General features: G+C 33.8%; 2 protein-coding genes across 3 annotated transcripts; one reads left to right on the top strand and one right to left on the bottom strand.

The window, feature by feature from the left end:
• The first annotated feature begins 675 nt into the window (after positions 1 to 675).
• Positions 676 to 6,095, top strand: LOC128245379 (heat shock 70 kDa protein 12B-like). Of its 2 annotated transcripts, XR_008263131.1 has the most exons (7): positions 676 to 847; positions 2,087 to 2,182; positions 2,342 to 2,435; positions 2,693 to 2,883; positions 3,231 to 3,390; positions 5,026 to 5,638; positions 6,044 to 6,095. XR_008263131.1 is itself a non-coding variant. In XM_052963524.1 (6 exons), the coding sequence occupies exons 4-6, from the start codon at positions 2,713 to 2,715 to the stop codon at positions 5,460 to 5,462; spliced, it is 768 nt and encodes a 255-aa protein (XP_052819484.1). In that variant the 5' UTR covers positions 676 to 847; positions 2,087 to 2,182; positions 2,342 to 2,435; positions 2,693 to 2,712; the 3' UTR covers positions 5,463 to 5,663. The 2 variants fall into 2 exon arrangements, 1 of the variants encoding a protein (XP_052819484.1); XM_052963524.1 differs by lacking the exon at positions 6,044 to 6,095 and having other exon boundaries at positions 5,026 to 5,663.
• Positions 6,096 to 6,951: 856 nt separating this feature from the next.
• On the bottom strand, positions 6,952 to 13,408 carry LOC128245380 (heat shock 70 kDa protein 12B-like). Its single transcript, XM_052963525.1, has 4 exons — positions 13,243 to 13,408; positions 7,842 to 7,937; positions 7,505 to 7,594; positions 6,952 to 7,279 (listed from the first exon to the last, which is right to left on the bottom strand). The coding sequence occupies exons 1-4, from the start codon at positions 13,351 to 13,353 to the stop codon at positions 6,992 to 6,994; spliced, it is 585 nt and encodes a 194-aa protein (XP_052819485.1). The 5' UTR covers positions 13,354 to 13,408; the 3' UTR covers positions 6,952 to 6,991.
• Positions 13,409 to 14,871: the final 1,463 nt, after the last annotated feature.

Here is a 14,871-nt window from a genome sequence, read left to right as displayed (position 1 = left end):
AGACTGCGTGAAATATAGCAATGGGCAATTGACAATAAATTTATATATACATAAACATATATATCTTTGTGATGGCGATCTTTCTTTACTCTTTCAAGGATCTGCCTTTGGCAATATTGTTTTATCTGGCAAATTGTTGTCTGTGTAAATCAAATACTTTCGTACAGACCTGAACATATAGTGAGTTATTGCCGTGGTTTATATATATGTCATGGCAGTATTGAATTTTCTGTACAATACTTTTTATTTAAAATGCTTACTTTGTTTTTTACTGTGTATTGTTCTTATACTATGTCCTTAAAACTATAATGGATGAAGAAGTTGTTTTAGTAGTATCATAACAATGAATATATGTTTTAGACCGGGTGTTTTTTATTTCTTATTAATATTCGTAATTGTAATCGTATCTGTCAGTTTATGATTGTATATTAAAGTAAGTAAAATAGTTCAATCTTAACAAGTTGAAAAAAATGTTGCCGGTATTTAATCTCTTAAAAATATGATTCAGATAGTGTATATCTTTATACAGCACGCAATAACCGTTCAATATACAATTAAATAGTGATAAGCCATAATAGTACCTATAGGTACAGGCAAATATTTATAAATTTACAATTTAATTCTATGAAGTAGAGGAGGAAGTATAATATAAACTACCTGCATGCGAAACGGAAGGTTATTGCACTGATTTTGCAAAGATTACGTATAAATTCAATATAAAATTAACTGAAAAAAGATGAGTGATACGAATATAAAAGAAATAGTTGTTGCGGCGATAGATTTTGGAACGACGTTTTCCGGTTACGCTTACTCTTGGAGGGAGGAGTACTTACAAGATCCACTGAAGGTTCGTAGTTTTGCTTTCCGTAGGCATAATCTGTATGTGAACAAATCCAAGATTGTTCGTAGATTCGCTTCCCGTATTTTAAACAGCTTTTTTCAATAAGTCAGATTTTGAATTCAAATTTACTTAAACATTCCTGAAGTTCACTATGTTAAGGGTGTAACCGGTTGCAGAAAAAAAGTTTTAATTACTTTTATTGATCGCTGTTATCAATGAACCTTATTTAAGAGGACATGCAGTTGAAGTATGTGTACTATTTTATTTTCATGTTTTAGGTTTTTTTATGCATGTATTTTATGACCTGTATGCTCTATGATCTTGAATCTATCAAATAATTAAACCATTTTATATAATGTTGTAGGAGAAAACAAAACTTTTCAACATTGTTATCAGCTTTTTTCCACAAATCGTCTTTCAATTAATTGTGTTATTAATCTTCAATTATTCTGACATAACGTTACAAGCGTTTGGACGGGATGCATTTCGTATTGCAATTGCATTGCTTGAACTGCGGTACACTTTGTGTAACTTAAAGCGTTTTACAAGGTTTATCTACACATTGCTTGGAATCTTGTTTTTATTTTTAGATTTCGCAATTAGAAGACCCAAAACATTATGCTCTACTATTGCATTATAATTAATAGATTCATTTATTAACACACCAAAATAATTATGTTTTTTAGAATACTCCAAAACTTGGTCATTACATTAATAAACACCTTAAGATCTTGACATGAATCTTGTATCAAAATGTATAGCCTATTTTTCGGTCATATTTATCAACATATATACTATTTACATAAACATTTAAGCATAGTTTGTATATAATGTTTTAACTTTGCAAGAAGAAATACATCGTCTGTATACATGAAAACTGACGAACATGTACCGTCTTCAATATCAATTTCTAATCATGATACATTTAGCGAACTTAGTAAATTCTTCATAAAGATATTTAACACTTGTTCAGCCCCTTTTCCTTTGAATTCAGTCCTAACTGGCAAATAGCCAATTAACAGTACGTAGAAAATATGGCACCCGGATGTGAATCAAGGCCTATAAACCGGAGAACAATATCATGGATTATTAAGAAAGACATTTCTTCAACCAGGCCTCTTAAGTTTTATGCAGTCGAATAAAAAATAATAAGTATATACTACAATCATAAAACATATTACCCGTGGTTTATACCAGTACATTATTTATAGCTGTCAAATATAGAATACTTAATTGTGCAAACAGATCTACGCAAATCGTTGGGAAGGCGAGACACTTCTGCAGGCACCAACCGTAGTATTGTTTAACAGTGATGAGACGGAATCTTACTTTGGATTTGAGGTTTGTTCGAATAATTTAGAGCGCATTCTTGCCTTCTGATGTTGTATTTTTTTTTTTTTAAAAATACGATCAAAGATGATTGTTATTTACCGTCACTATGATATAATCTAGTTGGAGAGGCAAGGTGTTGTTACATTGCATATATTTATTCATTTAAAGGCAGAAAATAAATACGCTGAACTTATAGAAGAAGACGAGCATAAAAAATTGGCATTATTTCCGAAGGTTCAAAATGGATCTTCATAGAAAGAAGGTATGTCGACTTGTATATGTGTTTTAGACATTAATGTTTGCATGACGTTATTTTTGGTGACATTTAATTGTTATTTATTTATATTGTAATACATTTAAGATTCATTATTTTATTGTAAATATAATATGAACATTCCTTTTGTACCATATTCACCATTTGCGTTCTTGATACACATTTATCGTTTAATAACCAGACATAATTTTATTTTGCGTCTAACTATATACGTTTTTCGAAACTCACTCGAACAATGGTTATAGCAGATGCACAAGGTAAAACGATGCCTGCGAACACAGTTTTTGCCGCTGCCATGAGACATTTGAAAAACCATTTTATGGAACAGGCTCAAGAAAGGGTTGAGCTCGAGAAGCATGAAGTTCGATGGGTGATTACCGTCCCTGCAATCTGGAACGATGCTGCTAAACAAGTCATGATAGAAGCGGCTAAATTGGTATGTGATCATAAATACTATGAAATGCCATAATATAAATCGTAGATACACGAACTTCTCATAACTTTATCGTTTTTTTTTTCTATAACGCGTAGGGCCCTAATTAAACTCGTGTATGAGTCCCCTTCTCCGAATCTCATGTATTGGACAAAATGACATGATTGCTTGTTGGTCCTAATCTGAATTAAAATCTGGGGTCCGTTATACACATATGTATTGCAAATATGATAATTTGGCACTTAATATATATATGAATACAAATATGTAAATATCTATTTTAAAATGTACGTATAATAGTTTACGAGTTAGACACATACATATTATATTTATACATTTGTCTTAATAAGGCTGGAACAAGAAAAGATAAATTAACACTTGCATACGAGCCGGAAGCTGCGGCTATTTACTGCAAACAAATAAGACTTGCAAACCTTAGAGAACAGGGCAAAGATGCAACAATTCAACCATTTCCGCCGGGATTTAAGTTTCTCGTTCTCGATCTTGGAGGTGAGTTTCGCATTGAATTACATTGTATTTTGATTTATGAAAAAAGTTTTTAACAAAGTCAAAAATACGTAACACTAGTGTATTTACGCCGTCTGTTTTACAAATACTTAACGTACCGGTTTTGTCGGATGCCTAATGCTCCCTTCGAAAAAGAGGGGTTATATTGCTGTGTACATGTTAGTCAGTCGGTCGGTCAGTCAATCGGTCAGTCGGTCGGTCGGTCGGTCCGTCAGTCGGTCCGTCTGTCTGTCCGTCAGTAGACCAAAGCTTGTACGAGTGATAACTCCTTAATTCCTGAACTTTGTCATCAATCTCAACATGAATGTAGGGTCTGACCAGTAGATAACCCTTTATGATATTAGGGGTCATCGAGAAAAAGGTAAATATCACGGTGACATTTAACCTGAAAGGGTTGTCAAAGCTTGTCCGAGTGAAAACTCAACAATTCCTGTACTTATTCTCATCAAACTGGATATTGAAGCTGGACCTGACCAGTAGATCACCCCTATTGATTAAAGGTGTTATTTGGTCAAAGGTCAAGGTCACAGTGACATTGGATGCTAAAAGGTTTTTCGAGTGATACAAGACAATGCCTTTGCCCTAAACATTGACTTGAATGTTGGACCAGATCAATCAATGACCTCTATTGTTTTCAGGGGTCATCAGGTCAAGGTCACAGTGTCCACGAAAGTTTGCCCTAGTCAGTTGATATCCCCTATTTATTTTATTTTTGGGGTCATTTGTTCAAAGATCAAGGTCACAGTGACCTTTAAAGCAAAAAGGTTGACAAATTTTATCCGAGTGATAACTCAACAAAGCCTGGACCTATGGTCATCAAATATTTTATGGAGGCTGGACCTGACGAGTAGATGACCTCTTTTGATTTAAGGGGTTATCGGGTCAAAGGTCAAGGTCATAGTAACCTTGAATGCGAAAAGGTTGTCCAAGTGATAACTTGACAAGGCCTGCACCCATGTCGCTCAAACTTGAATTGCAGGTTGGGCTTGACCAAAGATGACCCATATTGATTTCATGGGTCATATTGTCGAATGTCAAGGTCAATGTGACATTGAAAGCAAAAAACTTGTATGTGTGATAACTCGACAATGCCTGTGCCTATGGTCCTCAAACTTGTCATTTAGGCCTGGGTGACTCGATTTTGAGGTCATAGAGTCAAAGGTCAAGGTCGCAACTCATGTTGGTCATAAAAATTACGTCATATTTACTTATTTCCTTCTTCTAAGAGGATACATGTTTATCTGCAAATATCAGTTATCATCTGAACATGATAAAAAAAACTGTAACGTCCATCCTCACCCTTTGAATAGTCATAATCTTAAAACTGCGACAAAGGCATCAAATGTTAATGCTAGTCATCTGTCATGTTGGTCCATGCAAATTTCATTAAATTATCCAAATATGCTTGCCAATATTGCGGTCGGGGGTGGGGACAAAAATCTCTTGTTTTGTCAGGGTCGTCGTTAGCGGTACATATGAGGCAAGTCACGAACGTTGTACAGAAACATGTAGAGAATCGAAAAAAGCCTTTATAATGCCACTAATTAGTATCGTTTTATAACTTTAAATCACCAATTGACGACTTTGCAAAGTCAAATTTAAAAATTGTATCGCTAGGTGGAACTGTTGACATTACCGCACATGAAGTGCAAAGAGACGGCACTCTGCAGGCACTGATTGAACCTTCAGGCGGTGAATGGGGAGGCACCCTTGTCGATGATGGTTTTTTACGTATATTCGAAGGCCTCTTTGGGACGGATTTTATGACAGACCTAAAGACAAATATTAAAATCGCTGACTCCAAACGTGAACTGGATGCCGAAATTGAAATAAAAAAGAAAACAATTGTTGGAAAAAGGCATAAGAACTTCAAGGCTGAAGGCGTTATTACATTTAGACTACCACATGCAATGAAGAAAGCAAAAAAGTCTGCTCAGTTGAAAAGCGCTCTGGCTAGCGAACATTTCATGGGAAAGCTGAGCTTAAAGAGGATAAAATTCGGATTCACAATTCCTTCTTGTTGTCTGCCTTTGAAAATTCAGTTTCAAAAATAGTAGCACATCTTCGAATTCTGCTGAGAAAAACCGAGTTGGCAAGTTTGAATGCTGTGGTAATGGCGGGTGGATTTTCAGAGTCGAAAGTAGTAAAGGAAGAAGTCATGGAAAGTCTTAAAAACACCCCGAAATAAAGCTGATTGTTCCTGAGCATGAAGGTTTAGTTATTGTGCAAGGTAACAAGCAATTCAAATGTGCATTTCTTAAAAGATCCGATGTGTTTAAATCCCTGCTATCTTTGTAAGATCCTTATTATTTGAAACTCTCTCTCTCTCTCGCTCGCTCTCTCGCTCTCTCTCCCCCCCCCCTCTCTCTCTCTCTCTCTCTCTCCACCCCCTCTCTCTCTCCACCCCCTCTTACTCTCTCTCCAACTCCTCTCTCTCTCTCTCTCTCGCGAGCGAGCGCGCGAGCGAGCGCTCTCTCTCTCTCTTTCTCTCTTTCCCCCCCTCTCTCTCTCTCTCTCTCTCTCTCTCTCTCTCTCTCTCTCTCTTAAACAACTACGATAATTGAAGTATGAAATAGTTGTGTTAAGATATCAATAAATATCTTTTTATATCCCCTATTTCTGTTTTTTTTTCCAGGAGCTGTATCATATGGATTTAACCCCAAAATCATATCAACCCGGAAACCAAGATACGCTTATGGCAAGTTAACTTTTTATTTGATCCAGATTAGACTATTATTTAAAAACACATTTGTATTATCTATGAAAAATGCATAAAGACACATATCATGTTTTTAACAAAATCCTAACTTAAACAAAGTCAGTACAGTAAGAGATTTAAAGTATTATTGAAATAATTGCAATTGCTTTAATACATCACCATACTCCATATATGAGAAAGTAGTTTCGAATATGCATGTATATGAAGTATTTTATTCATTCCATTTTCTGTATCATAATCATAGATCTTTGACCTCGAATATTTGAGATTTCCGATACAAATCACCGTCGACAGTAAGAACCAGTACATAGCGTTTGTCTCATTTTAGGAATAAGTACAGCGGTAGATTTTGACAGCAAATTACATCCGGTTGTACATCGTATGCAAAGAAGAGACGGATCCTACATATGTGAAGACATTTTCAAGGTGTTTGTGAAGCAGGGTGAGGACGTTATCCCTGGACAAACCACAACTAGCTTTGAATTTAACCCCTTGCAAGTGATAATTTATCTTCTTTTATTCCAGCTTTAGAAAAGCAAATATTTGTATTTGTATCTGACACTTCAATGTTTTTCAATACTTATATTCAAACATTATGTCACACAGACCCAACTTAATGATACTGAAGGAGGCCCATATTTTCTATCAAAACCATATTTTCATAATCAAATGCATTAACGATAGTATTATGATACAGTCCAAATGAAAACAAATGCCGTGTTGTCACAGCAGGATGTCAAATTTTCGGTGTGACGTTCATGTTCTTAATGCCAAAATAAGGCTGAAATTAAAAAAAAAAAAAAAAAAAACATTTTACTTGGAATTTTAATTATGACCTTAGGCGTATATGCAAGTTATGATGGTTTAAATAACCATGAAAAAGCCTCGTATCGACGAATTATATGGTTGCATTTTAAACGAAGTATGACGACAAACCATTTCTGCCGCCACAACCATGAATTCTTTGGCATCATCACTCCAGATAGCAGGGACGGTGATCACCCAACGAACTTCATTCTCCTGGATTTTTACCCTCAGCTTAGCCTGCTCCATAAAATGATTCTTCAAATGTCTAATGGCAGCGGCAAAAACTTCCACCGCAGGCATATTTCTCCCTTGTGCATCTTTTATAGTCATTTTCCGTGTGAGTTTCTAAAAAGTGGTTAATTAGACATCAAAGAAAATTATTTTTACGTTTCAAACAGATAATTGTTTAGAAAATAGACAGTTAAATAGTTATGTAAGTTTTAAAAGTGGTACTACATGGATGTTATGCTTATACCAACTATAAAAGTACACAAGTAAAAAACCACTTACTGTAACTAAATAACGGTATGCATTATTCAATTTTCAAAACACATATAAGTAACAACATACTTTCTCTCTGTGAAGATCCATTTTGAACCGAAAATATCGCCAGTCTTTATGTTCTTTTCTTTTTATTAGTCCATCGTATTTCTCTTCCGCCTTTAAGTGAATACATATCAGCAATGTACGACATATTTCGATGTAGATCACTGTCCGAAAGCTAATATACTTATCGGCCTACGTTGGTGAAAGATTCCAACACCTGGACTGTCAAACTATTATTCTTTTAACTGTTGCTATATGACTAGTCCCCGACCATTGTTAATATCCTCTTTGGTTGCCAATAAAATTAAAAGTAAAGATAACAATAGTAATCCGGAATACAATCAATATTTTTCGAACAAACCTCAAATCCGAAGTAAGATTCCGTCTTTTCACTGTTGAACAGTAGCACAGTAGGGGCTTGCGGAAGAATCTGGCCATCCCAGCGATTTGAATATATCTGTATGTAGATAACGTAGGTCCATTTTCTATTTGCACAGCGTATGTGATAATACGACTTGTAATACTACAATTATTAGTTTAATTTAAACCCATTCATTCTGATTCAACTGAAAACGGCTAAAAGTAGCTCGCTCATTTTTCTTACCAAAAGTTTGTCCGGTTATGCATCTGAAAACACTTATTCTAGTATCATTATTTTACTCTTTCATACGAAAATTGCAGAAGAAAACACAAAGTTTAAAAAACGGTCGTAGAAGGGTGCGAACCCGCACCAGTTAGGTAGAAATATGAAAAAAAAAAACAAGTCTGCTACCTGTAGGCCACAAGGTCTTATACCAAAGAAATGGGAATTTCGACCTTTTTTAGAAAACAGTGATAACATTACGTGATAATGCCAAACAACCAATTATGCTACAACGAATCTCTGAATCCCGTAAGAAACTGAATGCAAAAATCTGGTCTTCAGGAGAAAATATCACCATTTTCTGAAGAGTTCCAGCTGCCAGTAACTTAGTTTGAATACTTATATGATTTGCAACCATTACCTTTTGTGTTTGTACAAAGTGCATTTTAGAAACCATGATCCAGTCCCTTTAAAGACATGTCCGACTTGTAAAGTCATGATATTGATATTATGTCTATTTCCCTGTGGGTAGTGGCAGGGTGCCAAATAATCAGCGAATTGATAATGTTATCAGTGCAAACTTTATAGGTTAGCCTATTGATTAAAAATACATTGAACAGCGAATAAATACCTCTTGGCACACAGGTATTAAATCAATACTTGATCAAACAGGTTATATTCATATGTTAGGCTTAACCAAACTATAATGAATACGCGGAACATTTCTTCAATTGTAAAATCCACTCTTGTGGACGAATTCTATTAAACCTGATTCGAACAGATCAATAGCTCATCTAAAATATATTCGTTAATTATATATGATAAAGAAATTGAAGAGTATTTCAATATATTGCAAAACTGTCGAAGCTTAAATCTTATACATTTTCGTACAAGTAATCACAACTTCCATATCATAATTGGTAGATGGGGACAACAAACTGTACCTAAATCTAAAATAAAGTTTTCTCTTTGCCCTTTAAACGATGTTTTCGACGGAACGGATTACTTTTACACTGTCATTTTTTACATTTCCTTGAATGAAATATTTTAAAATTCATTAAATATATTTGACCAAAAGCGTTGACCTTAAGAGACTTTTTAAATGTTTGGGACCTGATATTCTTAGAAATACTACAATTACATGCTTACAAGTTTATCAATTTATCGAAATTGGCAAAAACAAAGTTTTCAAATATGTTATTATATCTGTTGTTTCAGTTTATCAAATGTGTTATGCCATGTTTAATCCCATATTATAAGTTACTAGCCACATTCCACAAATAAGTATATGTGAATATTTACATATTTGAGTTAATTACCTAATTAACAATTAAGACAGGGATCAAAGAAAAGGGGATGCAGAGTAAACTGCCGATTAATCAATGCACATTTACATAACAACAAAATACGACCAATAAAAAAACTGCAATTATCAAAATATGAATTAGGAGATTACTAAAAGGCTTAAATAGCCCTTTTACCATTGTAAAGATAAGTTATTATGTTTATTTTAAGGAACCATGTATCCACGACATTTTAGATGCGGAATGAAACCTATATACAATAACTATACTTTAATAACGCTTTTCAAGAAATATTTGATTGAGATTACACACATCTTAACGGAATAAAAAGGCTCGAAGTAAATTAAAATTACTAAAAATATGATACTTAGAAATACAAAAGCATTGTAATATGTCATCAAGTACAACGGTTAATTGGCACAAAAATACTATGAGTCCTGTATGTAATGCAAGTAACATACTTGTTGCATTTCATGGTTGTATTGTTTCAACAGATAAATAGTAACGTAAAATAGACAACTTCTAAACTAGAAATTGGATATAAGTTTGATTAAAGAAGTTAAAAAGCAGTTTTGACAAAAATAGATAATGCCGCAGGTGATCTACAGATATTTAAAAAACGACATGATTAAGTATTGCAGCTGTAAAAGTAGTAGTTTGTAATTTAGGCTTTACGCCATAAATCACTTTTCCTCGTTTTTAAGCAATTCAGTAACAATATAAAATGCATTGCTTCCCAGCGGCCTAAACGACATTCGTTATTATTGAAGGCTTATAAAAATATTCATAGAAAGATGATTTGTTGAAAGTTTCATTGAGCTGACACAACTGATTAGTTTTTAAGAGCATTTGTATCCATTTAATCGAAAGGAGGAAAATTCAACAACGAAGTTATTTAATTGAACTTTGAACTACACCATTTGGAACTCCTCAGTCATTTTTATCAAAAAGAACCTGATGTATTTGGACAGGCTTTTATTTTTAATAATGTTTTCCTTATTTGTTCCCAGTTTTAGTATAATGATGATTTTTATTATGAAACTTTATGAACACACAGTTTTAAATCTTTTATTTTATAAGGCAGACTGTGTGGGATGTTTATAGTTTCTAACGATGACCGCATCGTATCTTTGAAAAGTTTTTGCATTAGGTGCTCTGAATTGTTTCCCTCCGTCTGCAGACAGAGTTGGGATCTCTAATCATAGAAGTACTTGGGGTTTACCTATACGTTTATTATTATTTGTTTTATTGATAAGTTTCCTCAAGTTAATGCATACTTTGATAAGATTTACCTTTTGCGTTTTATCTTTATTAATGATTGTTGGGATAAGAGTGAGGTTTGTGCACATTAACTGGTTTAACCGCCCCCCCCCCCCAGTAAATTTACATTTTACGGACCTTCCAAGGCGGTACCTAACAATTTTTGATAAATATACCTATCTTTTTATATATAGTATGTATGCACTTGCTGTTTCCTGAGTTTTGTACTGTTCTTCTATGTTTTTTGTTTGTGATTGTGTGTTTTATGTCTCTGGCGTTTACCCAGTGCCACTAAACCGGGTTTATGTTCAAACATTTTGCTACTGAGCTTGTTTCTCCACCTTTTTGCATAAATATTTACATACTCAGAAATCGGTATGTTTAAAGGGGCAACATTCGCTGCCTCGGCAGCGAGTAAATGGGGAGTGACTTATTGTAAATTCCCTCAGCTATGTACCTGTCTGTTAAACTCAGTGTTCTATCTTTAGTATACACAAGAGGAATGTAAACAAACAGGGCTGATCAGAGCAGACGATGTATTTCTCCACACTACAATCTTCTATATGAAATAAAGATGACCAAGCCAACTTTTCCAGATGTTTTCTTTGAAATGATTGCTTTCCTGTTCCTAACTGGCATTTTGTAAGCTCGACTAGATCTTTTTTCTATATGGGACATCCCTCTCAAGTGTTTAGAATCAACATTCTCATTCCAGTCCAAAGTAGCAAGGTTTATTCTCAGTCTGGAATCCAAAACTAATTATTACGTCAACAAACAATAATAATGCTTTATTGAATGCATCCACAACCCTAGTACATATTAACCTTATTGTAAACGAGTTCAGGAAGGAAACAATTCAGATAGTGTTGACACCTTTAATTGGTAATTAAATGTCACTGGCTGGAATCTGGTTTGTGTATTGATAACTGGAAATCAAACGCACATTTTGAGTCAAAAAGGAGAGAACTCAAACACAGTTATACATGAACATTTGCATGACATGGAACTAGGTACTGCCTTCCATTAAAATAATAACTTTGGGCAGAATAAGAAGACTCAAAATATGGAACAAAATAATCAGGACAAAGATATACATGACTGAAGAACAATAGGAGATATTCACTTTACCTGGCTAGGATATAAACATTTGTAATGATGAATGACTGAAGAACAATAGGAGATATTCACTTTACCTGGCTAGGATATAAACATTTGTAATGATGACAAAGCTTTTGATAGAAAAGCGAAGGAGCAACTAACATTTAAGCAACGAGGCTCATAAATATTATTTTTTTAAAACGACAAATATGAAAACAAAGTTACATATTTCAACCTGGGGATGATTCACCAGACTTGTTAATTACGTAACGCTTCAAAAGAAAAAGTGTTAATATCATAGAAAACAATTAGACTAAAATGAAGCATATGAAGCTGATGATATTTATCAATAATTTTTGGAAAATCAGGTGGAATAAAAACTTTTCAAGGTTTGTTCACTTTTGTTACTACAGTATTTGATAGTAAGGCATGCCGTCTGCTACAAGCAAGCTGCTAGGGATATAAACACCAGCACGTGGTAATGTTTACAACAGAGATTTCATAACCCCCAGAACACCAAAAAGCAACTCCCCCGGAAAATTCAAATTTTCAATCTGACAGTTGGATTTTTTTCTCAAAGTCATGTTTCTAGTAATGTTTTAAAATCAAATTAAGGATTTTTAATTTGTTTAACCTTCATGCTACATGCCTGCAAAGTTTCATGTCTCAACTTTTTGTAAGCATTGCATAAATTTGGAATAAGGGTCCCTGATGTAAAACGTGCATAAAATTATACAAAAGCTTGCCCCAGCGCCACCTGGAGGTTTATATAGTCCTGTTGCCCCTTTAAGTCCGATGCAAGTAGATCGCGTAGTAATTTAATTTGCAGTTAAAGTTATTGACTTATCTCTTGGGAATCTTAATTATGTGTGCAATAAAACACTTCACTGGCAATCAATTTAAACTTAGATCAACAAATATAAGCCAAACTATTTCATATAATTAATGATATAATTCGATATTTTACGAACTGTTTCTACTGATGTACAGGCATACATCCGAGGTTGTTTTAGATAACAATGGCCGAGGAGTTCTGAATGTGAACTGCACCCGTCGTTCAAAATGTTACCTAGTTTTGGAGAAACGAAATGGTATACTTTTGGTATTTGAGTGCAGAAAACATTGCACATTTCAGAGGAAATAATAATTAAAATAAACAAAAAATGTGTTTTTTGGTACAGTAGAAATAATAACTAAAAAAATAGGTTTGTTATAAAAAGGCATGTCATCTCCTTCATTATGTTCAAACGATTTCCTATATATAGAATCATTTTAAATAGAAAAGGAGATATCTTTACCTCTTGCTGTTAAAGTTCATTCATTACAGCCCTACCGTAATTAGGTAGTGAAAACCCGTTTTTATCCAATTTAACCATTAAGAGTGATGATTAGGAGTATTTCAATATAATGGATTCTAAAAACAGACTCAAGTATTTCGAAAAAAATATTTAGAGCATGCTTTATATATAAGCTTCGCACAAATAGTATATATGCATATGGAAAGCGAAAGTACGAACCTGAAGTGGATCTCGTAAGTACTCCTTCCTATAAGAGTAGGCGTAACCAGAAAATGTCGTTCCAAAATCTATCGCCGCAACAATTATTTCATTTATTCTCGTTTCACTCATCTTTTTTCCGTTTAATTGTGTATTGAATACACCCTTTTTCTTTGCTCAAAATCAAACTCAGTGCAATATCCTTCATTTTCTTATACGGGTAGGTGTGTAATATTCATCCTCTCGATATCTATGAAATTTAAATGTAAATTTACATTGTGAAGCGTTTATCTATTGGGTACTGTTAAACATGATATCTTGAAAGGCTATTGCGAGCTCTTAAAAGATATCAAATGTCTTAAAGTGTTTCGTTCACGGAGTGAGTGTTAGCAAACATCTTTATTTTAAACTTGAGAGGTACTATTTACCTTAATACGCGAAACCGAAAAAAACAACTGACGGATACTCATTTTTGTCAAACCAGTCATAACAAGAAATAATTTTCAACTGATTTATTAAAGCTTTTCGGCAAAACAGTAAATTTTCTGACCAAATTCTAAATAATCATTGACTCTCCTCTGAACATTAAATAATGCTTTATTATTGAGACCGGCGTTTTGATCACGCTTCAAACGAAACTATTATTTAAGAGGTCTAATCTTAAAGATCTAGAACGAGTCCCTTTCACCAGTATATAAATGAATATTTAATACATTTTACTTACAAATGTTTTGCATGTGTATCATCGTTCAAGCTTATATATTCATTATGCTTAAACTGCTGACTTATGTCAAGACTAATCTAAGGTAATATAAATTATTTGAACCAAACACTGATGTCCACATTTCGCTGAGCGTTCAAAGGCGGTAATACAGATCCATATTAACAGAACAATGTATATGTTGATATCTCTGTTGTATGTCTGGAGTTTTGTCACGAACAAAGCGAATTATTGGATTATTCATATAAAATGATGCTATAGAATGTTTAAAAATTTGGTACAATTTACATTATGATGATTTCACAAAAACATTGTGGGCGTTATGGCTGAGAAACTCGAAGCGGAAGATACAAAGTTGAAGTTTAGCTGACAAAAATGCAGCATTTTATAAATGGACAAGTTCAACAGAAAGAGAAATATCTTGAGCGACAAACAAGGAAGTATATTTCGAAGTGCATATTATCAAAACTAGATCTGAAATACTCTTATGCTGATAAATTGAAATGGAGTGAACTTTGGACTCTTTTGAGTGTTCTATTCATTACAATGCAAGCTCACCAGATATCTATAATATTCAATTTTCTGCAAACAAAACTTGTCAGTGATACCACGCGATCAATAAGGGACAATCGCTTTCAAATGAAAAGTAAAGTGCATAAATTTATTTTCTTGAAGAACGTTTTGATGAAACAAGAAATTTAATTGACAGTATAATACAATAAATCATTGAAAACAAATTGCAATTGAAGGAATAACTTCAATGACATCAACTAACAAATCTGCAATCCTAGACGCCCATGGACGAATATCATTTTTCATTTTATACTGTAAGGCGCCTTTATGGAGTAGCACATAATTAAGTAATATGGTATATTATAATTAGCCATTGACGCCTAATGCATTTTCTTTTTCGGGGGATTGAGTGACAT

This window comes from Mya arenaria, chromosome 9 (assembly GCF_026914265.1).
Source record: "Mya arenaria isolate MELC-2E11 chromosome 9, ASM2691426v1".
Lineage (NCBI taxonomy): Eukaryota > Metazoa > Mollusca > Bivalvia > Myida > Myidae > Mya > Mya arenaria.
This window is presented reverse-complemented; position numbering and strand designations above follow the sequence as displayed.

What these genes read in the sequence shown, in the direction of transcription:
- LOC128245380 (XM_052963525.1), bottom strand. Translation starts at nt 13,353, where the DNA reads ATGAGTGAAACGAGAATAAATGAAATAATTGTTGCGGCGATAGATTTT. An exon ending in ACTTACGAGATCCACTTCAG is followed by an intron (nt 7,938 to 13,242) that starts GTTCGTACTTTC and finishes ATCTACATACAG; the next exon opens with ATATATTCAAATCGCTGGGA. An exon ending in TGGATCTTCACAGAGAGAAA is followed by an intron (nt 7,280 to 7,504) that starts GTATGTTGTTAC and finishes ACCACTTTTTAG; the next exon opens with AAACTCACACGGAAAATGAC.
- LOC128245379 (XM_052963524.1), top strand. Translation starts at nt 2,713, where the DNA reads ATGCCTGCGAACACAGTTTTTGCCGCTGCCATGAGACATTTGAAAAAC. An exon ending in TGATAGAAGCGGCTAAATTG is followed by an intron (nt 2,884 to 3,230) that starts GTATGTGATCAT and finishes TGTCTTAATAAG; the next exon opens with GCTGGAACAAGAAAAGATAA. An exon ending in TCTCGTTCTCGATCTTGGAG is followed by an intron (nt 3,391 to 5,025) that starts GTGAGTTTCGCA and finishes TTGTATCGCTAG; the next exon opens with GTGGAACTGTTGACATTACC.